This window comes from Haliaeetus leucocephalus, unplaced genomic scaffold (assembly GCF_000737465.1).
Source record: "Haliaeetus leucocephalus isolate CR32 unplaced genomic scaffold, Haliaeetus_leucocephalus-4.0 Scaffold1, whole genome shotgun sequence".
NCBI classification, from domain to species: Eukaryota; Metazoa; Chordata; class Aves; order Accipitriformes; family Accipitridae; genus Haliaeetus; species Haliaeetus leucocephalus.
The window spans coordinates 4,336,558-4,359,663 of NW_010972437.1; the positions used below are offsets into that span (position 1 = coordinate 4,336,558).

A 23,106-nucleotide genomic window follows, 5' to 3' on the forward strand; every position below is an offset into this window, starting at 1 on the left:
AAAGTTCCTTATCCGGAGCAAAGTCATCTGAGCAGTATGAGCTTGTGGCATATTACAGGATTTCTTTATTGGCTAGTCCAGACTAGTCCATTTGTTCTTTTTCTCATCTTCCCTGAATAGGCTAGTCACAGTAGATCTCCACTGGCTTTCCCTAACAGGGAAGGAAGAGCCTTTGTGTTGAGGGAAGGCAGTCTGATAGCCTGTTAGTACACGCACGTTTCTGCTAGGGTCTAGATACTGATTCTGAAACTGGAGGACAGTAACACAGAAAGCTTTTCCTCACTGGGTTATAGTAGATAGTGAGTTATGATTATAGCAACATCAATGAAAACAAACCTTCTCCTCTGGGTGAGAAGTTCTGTGAAAGCTTTTGCCTTCAAGTATCCTTTCATAAAGCTCATATTTAATAGCTGAAAAAAACATTACCAGTACTGACAGCACTTTGGATTTCAAACCTCTGACAGACCTAGATTATTGCTGCTGTTAGTATTTTCTTCCTATGTCTTAAGCAGTATGTAAGACTGTATTAAAAGAACTTTCCTTGAAATCCCTTTTTCTGTGGTCGCAAATACAGCTCTCAAACCTCATTTTAAAGGAATGTGCCAAATGGATAATTGTCCTGAAATGAATTCTCTGCTACTTCCAGGTGACTTTGGTGGTGCCAACCTCTGGTCAATTAAATGAAAAGTCTGCAACCTATAGCAGCCAAATAGATGAACTACTTATCCAGAAGTTTTGTCCTAAGAATTTGGTGCCTCGCAAAGGATCAGAGATACTATTCCCACCCTTGCTAAAGACTCCCACTTACTTTGGATAGAATATGCTATAAGTCAGAAAATTCTGCATTTCCATAATAGTAAAGGCATTCTTGCCACTAATTCTGCAAGATATAAACATTTGTGATATAAATATATGTCAAGCTCCCATGTCAAACTTCTTATAGTTGCTTTTTTGAAACAATACATGCATGAATAAAGATACATAGACTGATTTGTCCATGCATAGGGTGTGTTTTCTAGGGGCTAACAGGCATGAATGCAAGAAGAGTACCCATGCTCTTAGTGACCTTTTTCTGTGGCATTGGGATTGAGTCCTTTTTTTTCTCTTTGACATGATTCATTGTAGAGTTGTACATAGCAAGGGCAAAAAGCATCTCAGAATTTTTCTTTGCTTTTACAAGTGACAAATGAGATATTACCATAGCTTTACAATTTTTATAAACTTCTACATCTATCCCCTGTTTCAACAACAGGGAGAGAGAGGGATAAAATACAAGAAAAAGGTGGGAAAGAAAAGAAAGGAAATGGAGATAAAGGAAAACCTGAAACTTTAATATTCAAGTTTCCCTTGCATAGTAAAATAAGTTCCTGGCAATTTGTTTAATACAGAGAAGGAAAGAGTTTCTTATTCACTTTTAGTTGCACTAAAATCCTTGTCTCTGCAGCCAGTGTAATAGCTACTTTCTTAAGGTCTGTCCTGGTTTCAGCTGGGATGTAGTTAGCTGTCTTCCTAGTAGCTGGTACAGTGCTATGTTTTGAGTTCAGTATGTGAAGAATGTTGGTAACACTGATGTTTTCAGTTGTTGCTCAGTAGTGTTTAGACTAGAGTCAAGGATTTTTCAGCTTCTCATGCCCAGCCAGGGCAGCTGACCCAAACTGGCCAACAGTGTATTCCATACCATGTGATGTCCCATCCAGTATAGGAACTGGGAAGTGGGGGGGGCAGGGATTCGCCGCTTGGGGACTGGCTGGGTGTTGGTCGGCGGGTGGTGAGCAATTGCCCTGCGCATCATTTGTACATTTCAATCCTTTTATTACTACTGTTGTCATTTTATTAGTGTTATCATTATCATTATTAGTCTCTTCTTTTCTGTTCTATTAAATCGTTCTTATCTCAACCCAGGAGTTTTACTTCTTTTCCTGATTTTCTCCCCTATCCCACTGGATGGGGGGGGAGTGAGTGAGTGGCTGCGTGGTGCTTAGTTGCTGGCTGGGGTTAAACCACGACAAGGTCAAAAGCCACCTATGTACATATTGTTAAATTTGCACTGAAATGCATGGAACTAAATAGAAGGGTGATCAGGATCCCTCAGGGGCCAGCAGCTGCACCCTTGTGGTTTCTGAGCAAGTCATGCAGGCTGTTTGAAAGCAGTTTGAAATGCTGAAGTGAGTCCAAAGTGCACCCATTTCATATTGCTCTCTCTTGTGTTGTAATCTCCTTTCTTTTGTCCTTGTCTGGCTTGTTCATTTTGGTTTCTTCCCTATCAAATTAATGGTACTGTAGTCATTTCACCATCACCTTCAGACAGCTCATAGCTTAGAAGGATCATAGTCAGGTGTCTGCTGACAGTCTTTTATGCTTTCTTCCCCATGAGGATCATGAGGTTGAAGCTTTGCTTATACCAACTCACAGTCTATGAGATTAGGTCTTTAAGAGCCATAAAATCCTGGCTGCCTGGAAGGGACTTCAGGGATGATGTAGTGTAGCTGGTGTTTCTCCATAATGTGTCCCATGCTAGAAGATGATAGGGGAGAACATGTGGCTATTACCTTTAGTTCAGGTCTGCTTATTTCTTGCCATTATTCCATCTTTCTTTTTTTGAGAAGTCTTTAGTCATTGTTTCTTTTTGTGATGGTTTCCCACAGAGAATCAAGACCTGCTAGAAGAAATGAAGCACAGACCCTGGAAAGCCAAATTGCCTCATCATGGAGGGCCTTAGGGAGTGTTTCACTTAATTATGAGTTAGTTCAGGGGCTCTCCCTCTCAATATCTTGAAGGGGAAAAGGCCCCCAATAAACCATATTACTTCAAAATGATGACCAGAACAAATTCTCCAACTCTCCTTTTAGAGTCATTGGCAACACAGGATCTGAAGGACTTAGAGCTACCCTTTCTGCACACACCCTTGTAAAGAAGGGGCATGAATGCACTGAAAGGATACTTAATGTTGCCTTGCCATGCTATTGATTTTGCAGGGACTTGGGTAAAACCAGATACAAATCAGATACTGATCTCTTTCCTACTTTTTATAATTGTTTTTCAGGTAGGGTGATTTTTAGTGAATCCTTCAAACTTCTTGTTTATATCTCAAGGGAGTTTTTTTTTCTTCTTTCAGCCAAAGAATCCATTGAGGTTCACTTTATTTAAATAGATTTCAAGTGGCAAGCTGTTATAAAAAGACAAACCACTCATTTCAAAGATGGCAGCTCAGCAGATTTCAAAGCAAGTGAAAAAAACCCTTGATTTTTCCAGTGTATAAACATAAAGTCATTCAGACTCAACAATAAGGCTTCATATCTTTCTTAATCTTATAACTCTGGGTTTTCTACCTTAATGTTTTCTTGCAGACAAAGAACAAGAACACCAGAGAGTATCTGTGGAATTAAACCCAAAGACTATGAATGGAGTAGAACAGCATGAGTCTCTTCAGCCATCAGTTCAACTCCAGTGTAACGTAGGCAGGCCAAAGTCAAAATCTTCCTCAGTTAAATCATCCAATGCTCCACCCCAACGTGAAACAAAGACAGATGATTCAGTCAAAAAAAGAGGTAAATTGGATCCCTGGTTGCTGTGTGCTGTGGTGATCAGACAGCTGAGGAGTCTAGGGGAAAAAAAAAAAAAAAGCACATATGTGAAGAAGAGGTGTATTGGAAAGTGAGAGCAGAATCATGTTCAGCACAAAAAAAAGAGTAGAACAATTTATGGTCTATTTAACATTATATTAAATGAAACTTAAATAATTTGGATTAGTAGTGCTGGTTTAATATTTATTTGATTTGGGGAATGAATTTGAGCAAACACATTTAGAAACTGAAGAGCACCATGGAAGGACTATGGAAAAGTTGGATTTATGGGCTTCAGCAGGAGTAGGATAGCCACTTCATCCTAATCTGGGCAAATAACATTGAACTATTCCTGCTCCCTCATTCAGAAAAACCAAAACCAGCTTTCTGACTTTTGTGTAACTTTTGTTTTCTATTTTAGGGCCGAATATTGAAAAATCAGTAAAAGACCTGCAGCGTTGCACTGTTTCTCTAACCAGATATCGTATGATGATCAAAGAGGAAGTGGATAATTCAGTGAAGAAGATCAAAGCTGCATTTGCAGAATTACACAGCTGGTACGTAAATCGATTTGAGAGATCCATCAGCACCACGTGAGAAAAGAGGGGCTAGTTAGGCCACTGGTATTGGTGGGGAGGGGTCATTTACACCCTGTTTGTTTGCAGCATTTGGTTTCATAAAAAAAAATGTGGTGCCATTAAGTAACTTACCAGCCAGGAAGTAATATATGCATAAGTGTATGCTTACATACATACATAAAGATAAAGGAGGACAAAACTACAATTCTTTGAAAAAAATCTCACTACGGCTTTTTCCCCCTCCCCAAGTGATCTATCTTGACCTAATTCTTTTGTGTAAAGTTCAGTGGCAGCATATCTGAGCAAATGAAAACTTTTACAAAAAAACTGTTTATGGGGTTTTCTGAAGTCTCTTTTACCTTCTTTAAATCTCTTCTTTCTACATTTCTTTGATCTTACCTTCTTTCGCAGGCAGTCCTTTACTGTCTCTTCATTTCCCATCATCTTTGCTTCTTATCCACTGGTTTTTCTCTTTCCCTCATAGTTTCTTTTAACTTTCCCATCCATCACTTCATTTCCATTTCTCATCTCTATTTCATTCTTTTTCCTCATTCTCTTGTCTCTTCCTTTTTTCTAATTTTTTTTCCAGTATGATTTTGGTTATGCCTCATCTTCAGCATATATGTCTACACCCTCTGAAAATTTGTAGCAGAAATAATTGCTGTAGTAGCAAGGTGCATATTTTGTATATATTTGTCATAGAAAAATACTTCCTGGTTTGAGTTTTACTCAGCCTTTTGTTAAGCATAGATGCCATATAAAACCTGTGTATTATACAGTGTTGCAGTAAACAGAAAAAATCATATTAAAATGTACAAGATTCAGTTACAAATCACAGGAGAGTACAAAAACCTTTCAGCCGGTATAGGGGTGTTTGCTTATGAACTAAAATGCAGTAATTATATTGTTGGTATAGAAAAATTAAGTAAAGTTCATCAGCCTCTTGCACTTTTTTTTTTTGGTAGTTCTCAGAGGTGTTTTTGTATGATTTTAGAAAACTTAAAAAAATTTGTGGTTTCTGCTAAGAAGGCTCTGACCTTTTCTCTGAGTGAACTTATAGCTGGGTCTCATTTGCTGTGTAGTTCTCAAATTTTTTTTGTTACAGTGTTAAAAATAAATAATTTCACATGTCTAATCTTGTTTGCAGGCAGTCACAGTCAATTCACTCTTTAAATGATAGTCACTCTGGTCATGGAACAGGCTTACAACTCTATCATGTTCTAAGAATGTGGTGGGAAATGCAATATTTGTAAATTCAGAACTTAAATTCTTCATTTTTCATGTATTCATGTTTTAGCTTGAAAAAAACACTAAAGTGTATTGCCTAACGCTAAAATGTGTTACTTAATAGGTAAGCTTAATAGGGGAAAAGACAAAGTGATCCCAAAAGAGTATGTAAATCCAAGTAGACTTAAAATGATGAAAAATAGCCTGGAAAACTTTTGAATAGGCTTAATTTAATTTATCTCCTGCTAGTTTCAGTGCCTGATTATTGGAGTGGAGGTGGCCAGAAGCTCTAGAATGTTAACAGATCTGTGCTCTGAATATTCAGTCCTCACAAAGCAATTTCATGCACATAGCATAACGTTGCAACAAGGACAGTATAATGTCAGGACATGTTTATGGAAATCTCAATGTGGGCTGCGTTGCTTTTGGCAGCTCATAAGCCTAATATTTAGTTTTTTCTTCAAATGAATGAGGGGAAAATTTGGTTTAAACAGTAAAACGCATGACTTGACACCTTTGCTAAAATTAAAAACAGTTTTGGGATATTTCATATGACCTTGTGGCTTAAACTCTGAAAAAGATGGGAAGAGCTGTCTTGAGTGCCTCATTTACAAAAACTTGCTGCCAACTGCTGTAGATTCACTGGATTTGAGTACAAATCACCAGAACCAGTGATATATATAGCTTCAGACCTCATACAGTCAACACATCTTGTTCCTGGGCTGAACGGTTTAGTTTGTGTTATTTACATGGCAGTTTCCTTGCTTCGAAGTTGAACAAAGCATCACTAGTGGTAGTGGGAGTGTGAGGTAATTAAGTGAGCACCCAGCCTCTTGTCTATTTGTCACCCTCCTTGGGCATGGGAATTTCAGTGTGGCACACTCAACTTGTCTGTCAATGGAAAGTGAAGCAATTCAGCTAAACTGTTGCTCCCAGAATGCTATGGAGTAACCAAAAGCAGGGGCATGACAATGATATCTAGTCTCCTTTGTGATAGTGATTCTGAAGTTCTTGGAGTTGCTGCTGGAGAGTGGACTGGTTGAGATGTGCAACGGATAAACATACAACAGCACTTAAGTGCTGTCTGTGGTCAGAACTGCAGGGAATACTTGAATGGGCTCAATACTGTAACCTAGATGGGAGCTTAACTGGTTCCTGTTACACACAGCTGTCACCACCTAAGGGCTTTTAGTGAAGCTAAATGAAGTCAGAAGCTTTAATCTTGCATTGCAGCTGAATGCTGAAATACATAGTATCTGTTATCTCTCTTGGGTTTGTTTTTCTTTTCCTTCCTTTGGCAGTAGGATAAAAGACCCTTTTTGGGTCCTTTTTGCATTTACTATCAAGGTCAGAATCAAAACTGCATTTCAAGAGTAAGCAATCTTCTGGATTTTCTAATAATTTTCTTTTTTTTTAATCTTTTCATGATTTTACCAATCACAGAAAGGATGAAGTGCAAAGATAACATCACATATCTTCCTCCTACCTCCAGATAGCTTATGAAACCATTATTATGGAGATAAATGAATAGCACATGTGGCCTAAGATGTCCTGAAAGCTTCAGTGGAAAGATTCACAAGAAATTTTCCTTTTAGCAGCAGAAACTGTTGAGTGATAGCTGCCAGTGGAAGTCCATGTCTCTGTCTGGCTCGGTATTTCACAGCTTGACCTAACCAATGAAGGGAAGCTGCTCCTGAACATGCTCAGTCAGTACTATGCTGCAATTTAAAAGTCACCTGTCTGGCAAAACAGTGCATACCACCCTCCCACAATCTAAAAAACGAGTGGTAGGGAGCAGGTGTGCTGTGAACACCTGTAGATGCTTGGAAAAGAAAATGCAATGCTTGCTTCTGGTTTTAACTTCTTAATGAAATGGGGCCAAAAAACAATCCCAGAAAGATGTGTGTTTAAAAACACTGCAATGGGCTCACTTTCTCTTTCTTAAAGAGCCTCCTAAGAGTTCCTGCCAATGGGAGTAATTCTCTGCATGCTCAGAACAAGTGATAACGACTTGCTTTTATGCAGTGCTTTTCATGCCAGAAGGCACGAGAGCATTTTACAGGCATTGGGCTGGACTAGGCAGGGCACTTTGCCCCACTCTGCAAGATGTCTTTTGCAGTTTCATGTGGATCATGCTTCCACTGTGATCTAGCACTCTTGTCACCCCTGCTCTTGCAGGGCTTTCTGTGACATTGCTTTCCCCAAGGCTATGAGACTGCTGGGCAGAGCAAGCTCAAGGGCACTGTTTCTCAGACTCACGTGCACCTGAAAGTATGAGGACGATCCTTCTAACAGTACTCCTTGAACCAGCTTTTCTCCTCAATGCATCCAGCTTTGGTGTATGGTTTTCAGGAATACCTTTGTGTGAGTGAGAACATAAGCTGCTCCACTTATTGCTTGGATGTAAAACATGTCAGAGCATAGCCATGTCTCACAGTAGTGTAGGGCAAGTTAAAAAAAGAATACCAAATAGTTCTTAAGTTGCAGAGGAAGGTCAGAAAAGCTAGGTGAACTCCCCTTTCACTAGAGTGTGCTTGAGATGTTTGTTGCCAAGGTTAAAACCTGTATGCTGTAGTTGTGTTTTCACTTTTCCACCAGGAGACTGAAAAATGATCTTGGGGATAAAAAGAGAGCCTCAGGAAATCTGAGTGAAATGTTCAGAGCACAAAAGGAGCCACAGTTCCCCATAACACCTCTTGCCAGAAAATGATTTTCACATATTGGGCATCCACACAGTCATATGGAGAACTAAAAAGAAACATCTGCTACTTGCCCATATGGTCTGCTTCCAACCACAAATGGAAAATAGTCTGTAGAAAATAGTAAGGGCCAGGTTTAGTTACAATGCATGCAGAACTGGACCAAAGAAAGACAAGCTTCCTCTATTCTTTGTGTCTCAGACACATTGGTATGTCCAGTGCTTTCTAAAAAGCATGAAAACCAACACAGTTGATGATTTTCTGAGTGAACAAAAAGCACTTTGAAAGCTCTACCATAGGCTGGATAAAAAATTGATGTAATGCTGGAAAAATGGAGTTTGGCAATAATAACAATTTAAAAATATATTAAAATACATTCAGGGAACAACTAGAAAGCATGTACTGTATGTTTGGGGAAGATAAAGCAGTTTTTCTATTGTTTTCTAAGTTAAAATTAAAGCAGAGGAGTGGTTGAATGGGGGAAGAGGTAATTTAGAACGTAGTTGGGTCTGTACTAACTCAGTGCTTGGTGATGAGCAACGCTGCCAGTGCTCGCAGTTGCAGACCAGTGAGTGAACAGAGTCATCCCCTTTCTGGGACCCCTACCTGGCAAACTGTAAAGATGATGGCTTTCTGTTGCCCATAGCCCAGAACCAGTGGCACCAGATGAAGAGCTGCCTGTTTGTGTTAGTGATGTGGTAGTTTAGAGCATGGGCAGATGGCTGGAAAGGCCAGGACTGGTATTGCTTTAGACTGAACAGAGTTCCTGTGCTGTTTCTCTTTGCGTTTCCAGGCAGCCCTCGTTAGCTTTCTGTCTGTGTCTTGTCTGCCAGCCAACCGTTGGTAGTCCTTATGCCTCTAAAGTACAAATTTTCAAATCCTCTTGCAGTTTGTTCTGATGTTTGTTTGCCCATCAGTCATATGTTCCAGTCCATAACCTTGCCAGTGCAGAGAAGGAAAAAATGGTCTCCAAGCACTTTGGTTTCCTCAGGCTCACGTGGGTTTCCAGGTACCTCCAAAGACCAGTGCTTTTACCAAGGCCCCTGGGCCCTGCCCCTACTGCCTGGGGGGGTCTGGGAGGACCCGATCCAACAGCTCTGGCTTCAGACTGGCTACCTGCCTGCAGAGCTGCAGCACTGGGAGAGGGGCTTGTGCTTGCACTCTTCTCACAACCTCCAGCAGTTGGGGATTACCCTTGCTGTGTATTAGTGAAGAGAGCAGACAAAGCTTGCAAAGTTGGGGGGGGGGGGCGGGTAAGTTTCAATGAGATACATAATGTCATCTACTGGCCCCTTTGTCTTTTACAGATAGTTGCTTCCTCCCCGTATTTTTTACTAAGCTTGTGAAGACAGATTACAGAGGTGAAATCCAAAGGTGGATTACACTGTCTCTTAGCCCATTGTTCATACTTTATGGCCTTGTGTCTCCCCTCTTCCCTCCCAGTCATTTATAGTGTGTTTGTCAGCCTCAGTAAAACACAAGCACATGTGCTTTTTGGGGCCGTGCAGGTAGATTGTTGCTTTTGTGCATGTCATTGTGGATGAAAAGTGAATATATCCTTTCCGATCTCATTGTTGTCAGACTAAGGAGAAATCTAACTTATTAAACACATATAGGGTATAATTATCTCCAAAAATTTCAACAGGTGTTAGACCAAAGAGCCAGACTCTTTTCCTTTCTTTGCGGCCACTTTTCAGGGTACTTTTGGGAAAGTTACCTCTCTTCTCTTCTGCAGCAGGAGCCCAACAACAAGGACCAGAGTCTTCTGCCTTGCCAGAGCGTGTTTAGGCTAAAATATATAAAACCAGTAAGATATTCAGGTACCTCAGTATTCAGATCAGAACTGAGACTCAAATAGGAAGGAAATACTTTACGAACTTATGTAAAAATGTGCAGGAGGCTAACAAGCCAAGGTACAACTCATGTTTACAATTGTTAAAACTGCAAAATCCTGAGGTGATGCCTTCATTTCTGAATAAATAAAATTTAGAAGTGTTCTTTCAGGAAAAGGTTTTCTGTCACAGTTTTCAGCTTAAACAAGTTTTTATGATCAGGCAATAAATTTCTAATTGTTTGTAAAGAGATATTAAAAGGAAAATGCAAATAGACCTTTAATTGTGATGGCTTTACCAGACCCCGCTTTGCTAGCTGGCTGCTAAAAGGAACAGTATTAGTGAAGGTAGATAAAGAATAACACAAAATAAACTTGAATAACTAAAAGCCGTTAGGCATTTTTACTTTTACTAGATGATACACTGCAGAGGGAAGGATTTCAGTGAAATTGATTTATTCTGTCTTTTGTTTATCTGTTTATTGTCAGGCTGTATTTGTGGTCAGAATGAAAATTCATGTAATCTGGTTTGCTGTGGAAACATTGAGCATGTGCTAATACAGTGATCAAATAACAACTTTCAAGCACCATTTAAATACTTTTGAGCTAATACTGGAAGAATATAACTTACTGAGACATTGCAAAATATGTAATCTCACAACACCTTTTCCTGCAGGTTTATTAATACAAAGAAAATGTGAAGTATCATTTCTCCAATTACAAAATAGCATGGCTATTCAGTAATCCTATAAAGCTTGTAATCACCCACTACAGGTGATTGGGCTTTATATTTACATTCTCATCACATCATTCTAGTTCCTCGTGCTGAACGTTTGACAGGGACAGTTCTGGTTTTTGGATTGAGGTGAGGGATTCTTTTGGGAAATACACAATTGGCTTAGAGGTTCTTATCACTTGTCTTTTCACCCCGCCTGTGGGTCAAATATGTTCCTGCTAGAAGGGAAATGTGTACAGGAAATGAAGCATAATATTTTTAAGACCAATGCTGAGTTTATCAGGACTACCTCATGAATTTGCATGTAATCTCAGCTCAGATATAGCAGAGACAGTGACAGTACTAACATCCCTCAAACTTGCTTGAGTTTGTCAGCAGATTGTTAACCAGCACAACTTCTAAGGAGCTACTGGGGTCTGTTCCGAAGCCCACCGACAGAGCAAATCACTGGAGAATGGTGTGTTGGTTGTTTGTTTTTTTTTTTTGAAGCCTAAGCTGTCAAACTCCAGCAGCATCCCATAACTAACTCTCTTCCTCATGAAAAAAGGACTTGAATTGTACCTCAGTGTTCCAGCGTCTCACCTGCTGAACCAGACCCCAGAGGATGCCCATGAAAAAATAGCTCTTTCCCCCTTCCAAATGAAGAGGCCTTGCTGCAGTTGTTCAGAATGCCACAGCTGACTGTCTTCCTTAGTCTCCAAAACACTCAAACTATGCACAAAGCTGGCTCAGGAGAGAGTGAAGCTTATTAAACATCTGAAGGAGAAAACTGGCATTTGGGGGAGTTTAACAGGGTTTTGAAAGGACTCATTTGAATTACACTCTTAACAGTAACCTTTGTGTCATGCAGCTGTGGCTTACCTTTGTGAGTTGTGTCAGTGAGTTTGCCTCCATGTCAGCTTGGTCTTTTTATTTCCCCATCTCTTCAGGCACAATAGGTTTATCATAATGCCTAGAAGAGGCAGAAGGAAAGAGAAGATTCTGGTCATCTGGAACCCTTGTGATTCTCATCAGTAAAGCTATAAATCAGCCAGCCTGGCAGTCTGAAGCAGCTTTTCTGAAGAGGCACTAATAACTTTAATCATTTTAGTGGGATTTTGAGGTATTGCAGCTGACTGAAAATATCTTTTCTTTTTCACTGTGCAAGCACTAAATTTCATGCAGTAAACTAGAGGAAGATTAATTTGTTTCCACTAATGTCAGAACAAATTCAGATTTTGTTCTGAGTATGAAGCTGTGAAATGAGGCAGCTGTCAGCATAATTTACCCCTATCGTTGCTGTGCTGGCAGCTTACTGCAGTTTGGCATTTGCAGCTCTTTTGCTGTTGTATGCTAGTGTGAATTCTGCCAGTCTGCATAAGACCAAGGCATGAGTACTGTCCATTTGACCAGGAATAGGACACTTACTCTCTTGCCTTCAGAATTGATTCAGCAAAATGAATCTTAGAGAGCTGCTATCTCTCCTGCTGCATCTCGTGTCTCTACAGCACGAGCACTGCCTGTGTCCTGGCTCCATTTGCATGTCCGCTGTGTTTAACCCTCTGTTTTGCTGTGTTCCTTCAACAAAATTGTCTCCTTCCTGAACCCTACCTCAAAATTTCATCTGGATATTAAAATCAAACAGTGCTGAACCCTGTGCACCAAACTACAGCTATGCACCTGCGGTGAACAATGATACGATGCTGATAGCTACAGTTTGGTACCCAGGTCCTGATCCTGAAAAAGTGAGGGGTAAGAGAAGAACAGAATCAGTCCTTCCTGAAGAGAAATGTGGCAAAGGGAGACAGGAAAGAAAGAGGTAGTAGTGTTACTCTCTTTTGGCTCCAGCATCAGTCATGGAGTATGACTTGCTTGATTCAGATCTGTCCTTGAGCCTGGTCAATGGGAGGGGGAATTTGAGTCCCAGTATTTGCTCCAATGAGTATTATAAATGTATCATAAAAAAACTGAACACCTATAGCAGAACTGACAAATATTACTACAGCAGGGGATCCTACAGACTGATGATTAGGGCATGAATTCAGGTACATTCAGAGAGGGAAGTGTTGATGCCAAGTTGTGTGCTTGTCACAGGAGTCTCAAATGGTATATGGAATATACTCAAAAGCTGATGTTGGATGGAAAGAGAAGGGATGGCTGAAGCCTGATAGAATGTTAGTGCTGGGAGTATGTCCTGGTTTCAGCTGGGATAGAGTTAACTGTCTTCCTAGTAGCTGGTACAGTGCTATGTTTTGAGTTCAGTATGAGAAGAATGTTGATAACACTGATGTTTTCAGTTGTTGCTCAGTAGTGTTTAGACTAAAGTCAAGGATTTTTCAGCTTCTCATGCCCAGCCAGCGAGAAAGCCGGAGGGGCACAAGAAGTTGGCACAGGACACAGCCAGGGCAGCTGACCCAAACTGGCCAACGGTGTATTCCATACCATGGGACGTCCCATCTAGTTTAGGAACTGGGAAGTGGGGATGGGGAATCGCCTCTCGGGGACTGGCTGGGTGTCGGTCGGCGGGTGGTGAGCAATTGCCCTGCGCATCATTTGTACATTCCAATCCCTTTATTACTACTGTTGTCATTTTATTAGTGTTATCATTATCATTATTAGTTTCTTCTTTTCTGTTCTATTAAACCGTTCTTATCTCAACCCAAGAGTTTTACTTCTTTTTCCTGATTTTCTCCCCCATCCCACTGGGTGAGGGGGGAGCGGGTGAGTGGCTGTGTGGTGCTTAGTTGCTGGCTGGGGTTAAACCACGACAGAGTAATTAGAAAAAATTGACAAGGGTATGACCTCTCCAGAACCTCAGCTGAAGAAGCATGTTTATGATTTTAACCCTGGTTCCTAACATCTACAGAAGACCCAAGAGAAACAGCATAACTAGAGAGGAAGGAATTAGCAGAATGTTTTCCCTGAAGTGTCTTTAGGTCTGAAATGCATTCTGTTCCTTGCTCTGCTAGAGCCCGTATCTGGTGATATGTGAGCGTGCAGAAATTTCCTATAGCACCCAGTATCTAGTTCTCCACAGCACACCAATGGCTGCAGGCTGTGCCCTGGAGTGTACCAGCTTGATATAACATTTTGGTATCAAGTGGACGCTAAGAAGCATTGAGAGAAAATGCATTCCCAGGAGGTATTGCTGAGCCAAGATTTGAGAAGTTCTCAATACTGCTAGCACTGTGGTCTGTTCATGATCATCCTATTGAGGCTGAGTAGGGCTTTATTCCAGAAAATACACTAAAACCAGTTCAACTTCTCATGAGTTAAGAAGCTGTTCAGCTGAAGTGGCTCTCTATGCTTCGTGTGAAAACAGTGGGATCTTAGCAGGAACAAGAAACAAGATTTGATCCGTTAATTTTTCCATAGTGTTCTTGTCCTTTCTCCTTCTATATCTGTTAACATTTAGTTTTCTTTTTGTATTCATTTTGTCTTTCGCCTTTTCTTTTTCCAATCCAGTTTTCCAGCTTTCTCTCTGTCATTTTCGTCTGTTTATAACTTTGCTAAGTTCTCGATGGAGGAGGATTTGGTCAGTTTTGCACTGAAGTGCTCTGTGTGACTAGAAAGGAATCAAGTTGATTCCTACTCCATTTCCTTAATAATTGACCCTTATGCGAACTAAGAAGAAACGTAGTATTTCCTAGCACTGGTTGGCCTATGACATTTCTAAAGACATGTTAACTTCCCCCATTGTTCCATGAAATATGGTAGTTCATGATTTCCAAGCTGAGAAATGTGGCTTTATGCTTCCAGATGAGAATTAGTATGATCCTTTCCTTTTGTTGAGAGAGAGAGAGAGTCCATGTCCTCAGCTGGTATAAGTTAGTACAGCTGCATTGTCCTCAGGGAAGGGCAACCCCATGAAGATCTGTTAAAGAACCTTAGTTTATCACATTAACTAGTCTCATATTGACAAAGGCACCAAACACTTATTCTCTTGTTTTATTCTTTAGTTTTCTCAATGATAGTTTGTAGCTACAAGCTAAGTACTCAGGTGGTTGTTCTCCATCAAATTCATTAGAGTCCTGGCCTCTACTACTACAACATCCAAACACTTTCCTGAAATGTTCATCACAGACCACACTAAAACATTAGGAGTAGAAAACTGTCTAGTAACAAATGAGATATGACTATAAAATATGATAAATATGGGACTGCTATGGCCTTGTTCTCATTCTGGTTTTAAAAGTGTTTTTATTTGGCATCAAAATAAAATGTTAGGGGCTAAGCAGTTTAGCAAGGATGTTTTGTTGAAGTGGAGAGAGGACAGTCATGGAATGAACTGGGCCTAAACACAGTTCTGATAAGCTCTACTGTTGTGAGCTTGTTGCCTGAATATTTTTTCCAGCCAAAAGTTTGTTTATATAACCTGTGTAGTACACTAGGGAGGTACTTTTGTAACAGAGACAGCAAAAGCGAACATGTGCAAACTTTTTAAATTTAGGGGAAAGTACTAAAGACCATTAAAATCTCTCTTTTTGTAGAGGGTAGAAACAAGTGATTGCTTACAAGACTCATTTCAGCCACCTGCTGTGAAAGCCAAGGAAGTTTATTATACCATGTAGTTACAAAAGCTAATTGAAAATAGATTAATTCTGAAAAGCTATTGCTATTTAGATTAGCAAGCTGGAATCATCACCTGCCTATTTGGAGTCCAAGCTTAATGCTTATGCCTGGAGAATATCAAGGGCCAACTGGAACAAGTATGTCCTTTCATTGTAAGTGTATGCCTCTTAACTGATTTGTTCTACCGTAAAAAAACCTGCTGTTTTATTTCCTCTGGTGTGTAGGTTACACTAAATTGATCTGGCAGGCCAAAACAATGTTTTTAGTCTTGTTTATATGTATGAAACAGAAAAACGTGTTATGCTGCAATTTTATTGTCTTGCTGCATCCTTTGCCATCAGCCAACCTGCTTCTGTCCCCCTTGCTGGCTGTTGAGAGGCAGTGTAAAGGTAGTAGCCACTTCTCCTCTAAAGGTGGCATGGTTGATTGGTAAAACCCAAGGGTAGAATGCTGCAGAACTTCTGTTGCAAACCTCCTGTGTGAACTGAGTTAATTTATGGGAAGATTTCAAGGAAGGCTGCATGGCACTTGAACATGTTCTACCTGGTAAATTTCTGGTTGAGTCAGCTGTATATCTGCCATGTGTTCCCCACCCTGCCCACTCCCTAATCTTTCCCTGTTTTAGTTAACAACCCATCAGTCCTTCTCTCCTCTGTAAGTCTTCTGTCTTTGATTGCTGCCCACTGAACTCTGTAGGATCTTTCCTGTCTTGCTAAGGGCATTCTAGACAAATGTTTTGTTCTTGAGTTTTCTATAACGTCTTCCTTCTGATGGAAGCTAGTTCACATATAACTCAGTGTCTTCACTGGGTACAAAAGCTTACGTTTAAGGATTATTTTACTGAAAGGGTGAGAATTCCACTCTTCCCTTGAGTGCGTACCTGGATTTACTCCTGGTGTTTGACCTACTTTTTGTGATTTACCCCCGGCTGCTTGAGTTTACTCACTTATGCAAACACAAACATTAACATTGGTGATGTTTATTAAATGTGAACGTGACTAAGAATAATCTAGTGAGGGGAAGATGGAGTGGCACACCAGAGCACTGTCCATTCTGCAGTGGTGTTATTTCACTGAACAATGTCGCTGGGTTGATGACGTAAACAATTTACAAACCCACTGCTCTCAGTAGACCCACCTGATCAGTTTGCACTTTGACAGCTTAAAAGCACTGTCAGGGATTGTGCACCAGAGATTTCTGAAACGAAAGGCACATGAGACCTTTAGGAAGGCCAGGTAAAAGTGGAACCACACCTTCCCAGTCCTGGAGAGAATGGGGAGCAAGGAAGCTGACCTCTGTTATGGAGATACATTAATGCTTATTTACATCACAAACCATTTTCTTCTTTACCATGACATATATTGCAAGAATATCTCTATTTAAGGAAGAGAAGGACTTCTTTCCACACAACTTTAACTCTGTTTTGTTCTTAATACTGCACTGAGAGCTAAGCTGTATGAACCTGGGTAGTAGCAATGGCATATCTGGCTTAATTAGGAAATAGACTGTTTAGTCATTTGAGGACTGCTGTGCCTAGGCAGTGCCAAAGGGGTTAAATCCGGGTGACTTCCACATCTGTGCAGACACATGGACAGGCCAGTGAGATGTTTGTGTAAATCAGCATACGCTGTTTATCGCTAGTTTTTTGTAGTCAGTTTGCCTAGCTGTTTTTTCAGCTTCCATTTTTTAAGTCTTATTAATTTCAAAGCTGCCTATAACTAAAGCCTGAAGTCTTTGTGTAGTTACAGCTTTCGATTTTGATGGAGTTCTAGCATGGATTAAATTGTGGTGTTTTTTTTCTTTCTTTTTTTCCTTTTTTAGCATCGTAGACAAAGAAGTATCATTAATGGCAGAAATTGATAAAGTTAAAGAAGAAGCCAGTAAGTAAAAAAATACACAGGGAACCTTTGGAATAGTCATGGAAACATTTGTTTTGTTTGGCAGAAAATTACACAGTACATAAATTTGGTTAGTAGCATTCCAGCGTCTTTCATTGTTATATGTATGCAATCAAATAAGTCTTCGATGTTCCGGGACAGTTTCTGTATAGTTTCTATATTATGATTTTGCATCAAAATTTCAGTATTATGAAATTAAGGTAAACCAAAATTTCATATGAAGTTAGATTTAAATTATTTATTCCTTGTGCTTACTTATCAGAGCTTTTTAATCACTCCTTCCTCCCCTGCCCCCTTTATGGTTTGTCAATTACTTTGTTTCCATTTCTTAATCACTGTTTGCTTGATTATATTACATATATGAGTTAGAGTACTGGAAATTACTAGGGGAATAGGTTATTGTGTGGCCTTGCATAGCTTTAAGGGATAGTGATCAGGCTTATGAATTGGAACAATAAAAAATAAAAACCTAGATGTTTACTGGAATCTGTTTTCTTAATAATCTGTAGGAGTTGATCTGATTCCAGGCTTTCATGTCGTCTCTGGTTTTTGCATAGGTAAGGTATATGTATTCTGGTTTCGGAAAAAAAAAAAGCAAGATGAGTCATGTATTAGGACACCACAATATCTGTCTTATACCCCATCTGAGATATGGTATTCATGGCCCAGTAATCATGGGGGTGTGTTTCAATAGAGAGGGCTAAGTGAGAAACTGAAGGTTAACCAATGTATGGTTGGAATGATACTTTGCCTGGCAGATTAATATATCACTGCTATGTATGCATACAATCCTTTTATGGATTTGTGAATTTAAGGTCCTTCCAAGGAGGGTTACAAATATATGTGTAACATTCTTGAATGCTTCATTTACATATAGAACTCTCACTTAGTTCACAAATGTATACTAGTTAAATTTTTATTTAAAAAAATAATTTAAATCCTCCATTGTTAGCTAAGTCTCTTGCAGTTGTATATGTGTGGAAACTAAAAGGTATGAGCTGTTACAGCAAAGATTGGCATTAGTTTGTGTTTGGAATTTTGTATGCTAACTTTTCTAGTACTAACATGAAATAGATGTGGATTTGGAGTTCTGTGTTATTCTTGGGAGGAGTTGTGGATGGAAATGTATCAGCAGCTTTTTGGTTACCTGCAGAGACCAGGTGGCCATAATCATCTACACGGGCATGCACTGACTCCCAGGAAACTAATGGTAAAATTCCCAGTGATAGCAGCAGACATCGATCTAAGCCCTAACCGCATAAACAAAACCACATTTTTGAAATCCACCATCCAGGGCTCATGGTATCATAGGGCACCTTCATTAATCTTGGCCAGGTATAGTAGTAATTTTTGTGGAAAGTAAACCTAATTCTTATCTACAGGCATGCAAAGTGCTACATTTGTGCATGGCAGGTTTTACTTCCCTGCTTTCGTATTGACTCCACATGTGGCACTGGATGGCCCCAGTACCCATCTTTAACAATGTAGTTTCTGCTGTCTCTCAGGCTGTTGTAGACTTGTAAACTGCCTTCAGAACTTTAGGCAGAAAGTTGTTAGAGGACTGTAAGGTGTTAACCAAGATGTACATTATTATTTATTTTCACATCTCTTTGCTGCACTGGAGGACTATTTTATGTGGGTAATCTTACTCTTACTGTCAATACTGGGAAAATTTCCAAATATGATAATTTCGGGGTTTTTTAAAAATGGGTATTGGGCTGGCATCTCATGTGGAGGTAAGTGCCGGTATGAAATGAGATCATAAGGTTTGGGCAGTCACTTCAGCAAAGGGGATGCTGACCTTGGGGAGGAACAATATTAGCATTACCTAGAATAAGCAATAAAGCAGAACTATTGGACAAAGAAAAACAGCTAGTAAACTGTTTGTTTAATCTGATAAAATTTTCTCAGACTTGTAGACCATATTCCACAAAAAAAGAAGTTAAAACATCAGCTAGAGAGATAGATACACACCTGTTCTTAGCATAAGTAATAATGTAAGCACAGATTTACCAACAGGGCTAAAGGAACTGTAGCCACCCTGTGCCTTCCCTGCCCTGTGTGACACATGCTCCTCTATCATATGGTTTGGTTGTTCCCACACAGCTGCACCTGCTGGACCATGCTCTACTTGGTGAAACACTGGAACAGGTTGCCCAGAGAGGCGGTAGATGCTCCATCCCTGGAAACATTCAAGGTCGGGTTGGACAGGGCTCTGAGCATCCTGATGTCGTTGAAGATGTCCCTGCTCATTGCAGGGGGGTGGACTAGATGACCTTTAAAGGTCCCTTCTAACCCAAACCATTCTATGATGCTTTCAAAAGAAGATGCCATCTGCTTAAATAAATGATAGTGGGTTGAGAAGCAAACTCTTTGTGAAATATTATTAATTCTCACCTAAAAAATGGCATTACAAAGTATGAGCTGGTTAGGTGACTCGCCAAGTCTGCTCTGGAAATTTGTGGCAAAAGAAGGCAAAGAAGCCACAGTCTCCACAGCTGTAATGGAGTCTGTGGCCTTGGGATAGTTTACAACAACTACCACTCACCCTGACTGTAGACATAAGCTCTAGACAAAAGACTATGTTTGTTATTATTTTATATTTAAATGATATTTTTCCTCTCTGCCATAAGTACTGATCCCACCAGCCAATTAATCAGTTGTTGCTTTTACATTGAGTCACCCTGTAGGTAATAGAGTTTGCACTACAAATACTAGAGTATTTAATTTTCCACCAGAATTGTAGTCACGTTATCCTGCACATAAGTGGACTGTTGCTTTGTGGTTCATGATTAATTTTTTCCTATAAGAACATAACTATTCACCCCGTCCTTATATAAAGTATACAAGATGGGCAGCAGTGAACATTCAGTATTTTTTCATAAAGACTGTTGGCCTTTGTAATATTGCTTTGCTGTAGAAATGGCAATTGTATATATTCTGTACTTGAAAGCAAAATAGCAATGCTGGTGATTTTAACATAAGCTATTGTGGTGGGTTGACCCTGGCTGGATGCCAGGTGCCCACCAAAGCCGTTCTATCAGTCCTCCTATCAGCGGGACAGGGGAGAGAAAACGTAACAGAAGGCTCATGGCCCAGATAAGGGCAGGGAGATCACTCCGCAATTACTGTCACAGGCAAAACAGACTCGACTTGGGGAAAATTAATTTAATTTATTACCAATCAAATCAGAGTAGCGTAATGAGAAATAAAACCAAATCTTAAAACACCTTCCCCCCACACCTCCCTTCTTCCCAGGCACAGCTTCACTCCCGGATTCTCTGCATCTTCCCCCTCAGCTGCACGGGGGGATGGGGAATGGGGGTCGGGGTCAGTTCATCACACATTGTCTCTGCCGATCCTTCCTCCTCAGGGGCAGGACTCCTCATACTCTTCCCCTTCTCCAGCATGGGGTCCCTCCCACGGGAGACAGTTCTTCACGAACTGCTCCAGTGTGGGTCCCTTCCATGGGGTGCAGTCCTTCAGTCACACACTGCTCCAGCGTGGGCTCCTCTCTCCATGGGGCCACAGGTCCTGCCAGGAGCCTGCTCCAGCGCGGGCTTCCCACAGGGTCACAGCCTCCTTTCAGCATCCCCCTGCTCCGGCGTGGGGTCCTCCATGGGCTGCAGGGGGATAGCCTGCCTCACCATGGTCTTCACCCCGGGCTGCAGGGGAAACTCTGCTCCAGCCCCTGGAGCATCTCCTCCCCCTCCTTCTTCACTGACCTTGGTGTCTGCAGGGTTGTTTCTCTTACATGTTCTCACTCCTCTCTCCAGCTGCTGTTTCTGTGCCACAGCAACTCTTTTTTTCCCTTCTTAAAAATGTTATCACAGAGGCGCTGCCACTTTTGCTGGTTGGCTCGGCCTTGGCCAACAGCAGGTCCATCTTGGAGCCGGCTGGCATTGGCTTTATCAGACATGGGGGAAGCTTCTAGCAGCTTCTTACAGAAGCCACCCCTGTAGTCCCCCTGCTACCAAAACCTTGGCATGCAAACCCAATATATAAACACAAATTTCAGAGGAACTGAAATGCCCCTGTGTAGATAGAATATAGCATGTCTTCAGAAACAGGCTGTTGACTCAATGTAATGCTTCTTTCCATGTCTCTGTGGAAGGCTCCCTGATTTTGTGCTTAAAAATAAAGCACTGCAAAACTCAAAACAACATGTCTCTGCCCCTGTTTGTCTAAATGTTGAAGGATTGATTTAACTTTGATTTTCTGACAGCTGTCCCATTTTCAGATCTTTTTCAACACCAGGCAGTTCAGTTAAATACACTGATTGACTTTATCTGTGCAAGCAGCATATTGCAAGTCCAGTTGAAGTCAGGGGTCCGAGATGTGTGTGCTTGTCTCACATGTGACATAGAGTGTTAATGCCCAAAGAGTAATGAATTACAGAGCAATTTACCTTCGTAGCATTAATTATTGACTATTGGTATTTGGCAGTGGAAATCCTGACTGCTCGGCAGAAGAAAGCTGAGGAGCTGAAGAGACTGACAGACCTAGCCAGTCACATGGCTGAAGCACAACTGTCTGAACTCAGGGCTGAAATTAAGGTCAGGCATTCACTTCTGTTTGGGTATTTCAGCTGTTAGCATAAATGCCAAGAAAGAGCTGTCATGTTAAAATGCCCAGGCTGTTCATTCCTGCTATGGGCCAAAGGGTAACTAGCTTTCCATGGGGAAAGCATACCTTCTTAAAGTATTATAGCACCTCTGAGCAGCGTACAGAGAAGTGTAAGCTACGCCCTCGTAAGTGTAGCCGTGGGGAGTTTTGCTGTTTGTGTATCATTTATCAGACTCAGTTAATGAGTAAACCCGATAGCTTCAGGTTCAGTGATCAAATGCATATACTCCAATGAAATGACCCACTTCCCAAGTGTGGGAATGATCCACCCATCACTGGGCTGTGAGACATGTAATTTGGTAAGGATGGGAAAATACTTGGTTCTGCATAGAGATTCTGTGTACAGGGCAGGGTCAAGAGTTTGCTGAGCCTTAAAGTGAACTTAAGGTAAGTATTGATTGGTTTCTGTACCATCCATACAGTCTTTTGCTCAGAATGCAAATCACTGTTAATTTGTCTGTATTTTTTGCAGCACTTTGTGAGTGAACGGAAATATGATGAAGAGCTGGGCAGGTCTGCCCGATTTTCCTGTGATACAGAACAGCTGAAGACCCAAATTCAGCTCTGTGGAGAAAGTAAGTGCTGGTGATTCCTCACACTGAAGTTCTCGGAACATAGTGTTCCACATACCTGTTCAGGAAATGCCAGCAGAAATAATGGCATGTGTACTGCCTGTGTGTGTGTATGCAGCAAGCCTGACATGAATGGTATATCTGGATACAGCAGGTTTCCTGAACATGCACAAGTCAACTTTACAGTATGCAACACATTAGACACAGTGTACCTGTGCTGCACAGTCCATCTGCATGTGCACAGTGCCCTCCTTGTCAGAGATTTCCAGGTGTTATTCAGATCAGGTAGAGTTTTCCATCTAAACAGTTATTTCCAAGTGGAAATAAAAGTCAGCTCTGGGGAACACTCAAATTCAGTAATTTATGAATAACTAGTAAATCGGAAGCTTCTTTGTGTAAGCATAATGTTATGAGACCAGTTCAGATCTCTCCTGCTAGGAAGTAACTCCCCAGCTTTGTAACAGTATTCACTGGGTTTTTCAGGAGCTAAAGGTAGTCCCAAATGTTCCTGTTTCCAAATCATCCACCCTTCTGCTTGGAAATTCAGGTTCACTTTCTGCTCCAAGTGTCATGTCCATGTTGCAAAATATGAGATAACCTATTTCTCATCTTTGTTGTGCTCCCCCCCCCCCCAAAAAAAAAGCAAATGCTATAATGCTTTGCCCCAAATGCTACTATGTCCCATGATATCCCATCAGTACCATCACTTAGGAGAAAAACTGTTAACACAATACTGAACTAGTGCATCTTGAGGGAAGGAAAACAATTTTGGGAAGAAAAATAATTAATGTCTTCAAGGAGTTACTAGAAATAGAAAAAAGAAAA

The 23,106-nt window shown here is 40.7% G+C and overlaps 1 protein-coding gene across 3 annotated transcripts in view; it reads left to right on the forward strand.

Annotated features, from left to right (window-relative positions):
• The window catches only part of SPATS2L (spermatogenesis associated, serine-rich 2-like), a 29,761-nt gene that overhangs the window by 1,614 nt on the left and 5,041 nt on the right, over positions 1-23,106 (forward strand). The window contains exons 3-8 of one of the 3 annotated variants that reach the window (XM_010564501.1): positions 1,391-1,399; positions 3,354-3,548; positions 3,985-4,120; positions 17,007-17,065; positions 21,530-21,639; positions 22,182-22,284. In XM_010564501.1, the coding sequence (XP_010562803.1) occupies positions 1,391-1,399; positions 3,354-3,548; positions 3,985-4,120; positions 17,007-17,065; positions 21,530-21,639; positions 22,182-22,284 (612 nt within the window). Of the gene's footprint in view, positions 1-1,390; positions 1,400-3,347; positions 3,549-3,984; positions 4,121-17,006; positions 17,066-21,529; positions 21,640-22,181; positions 22,285-23,106 lie in introns of all 3 variants that reach the window. The other 2 variants (XM_010564492.1, XM_010564509.1) reach the window with 2 other exon arrangements.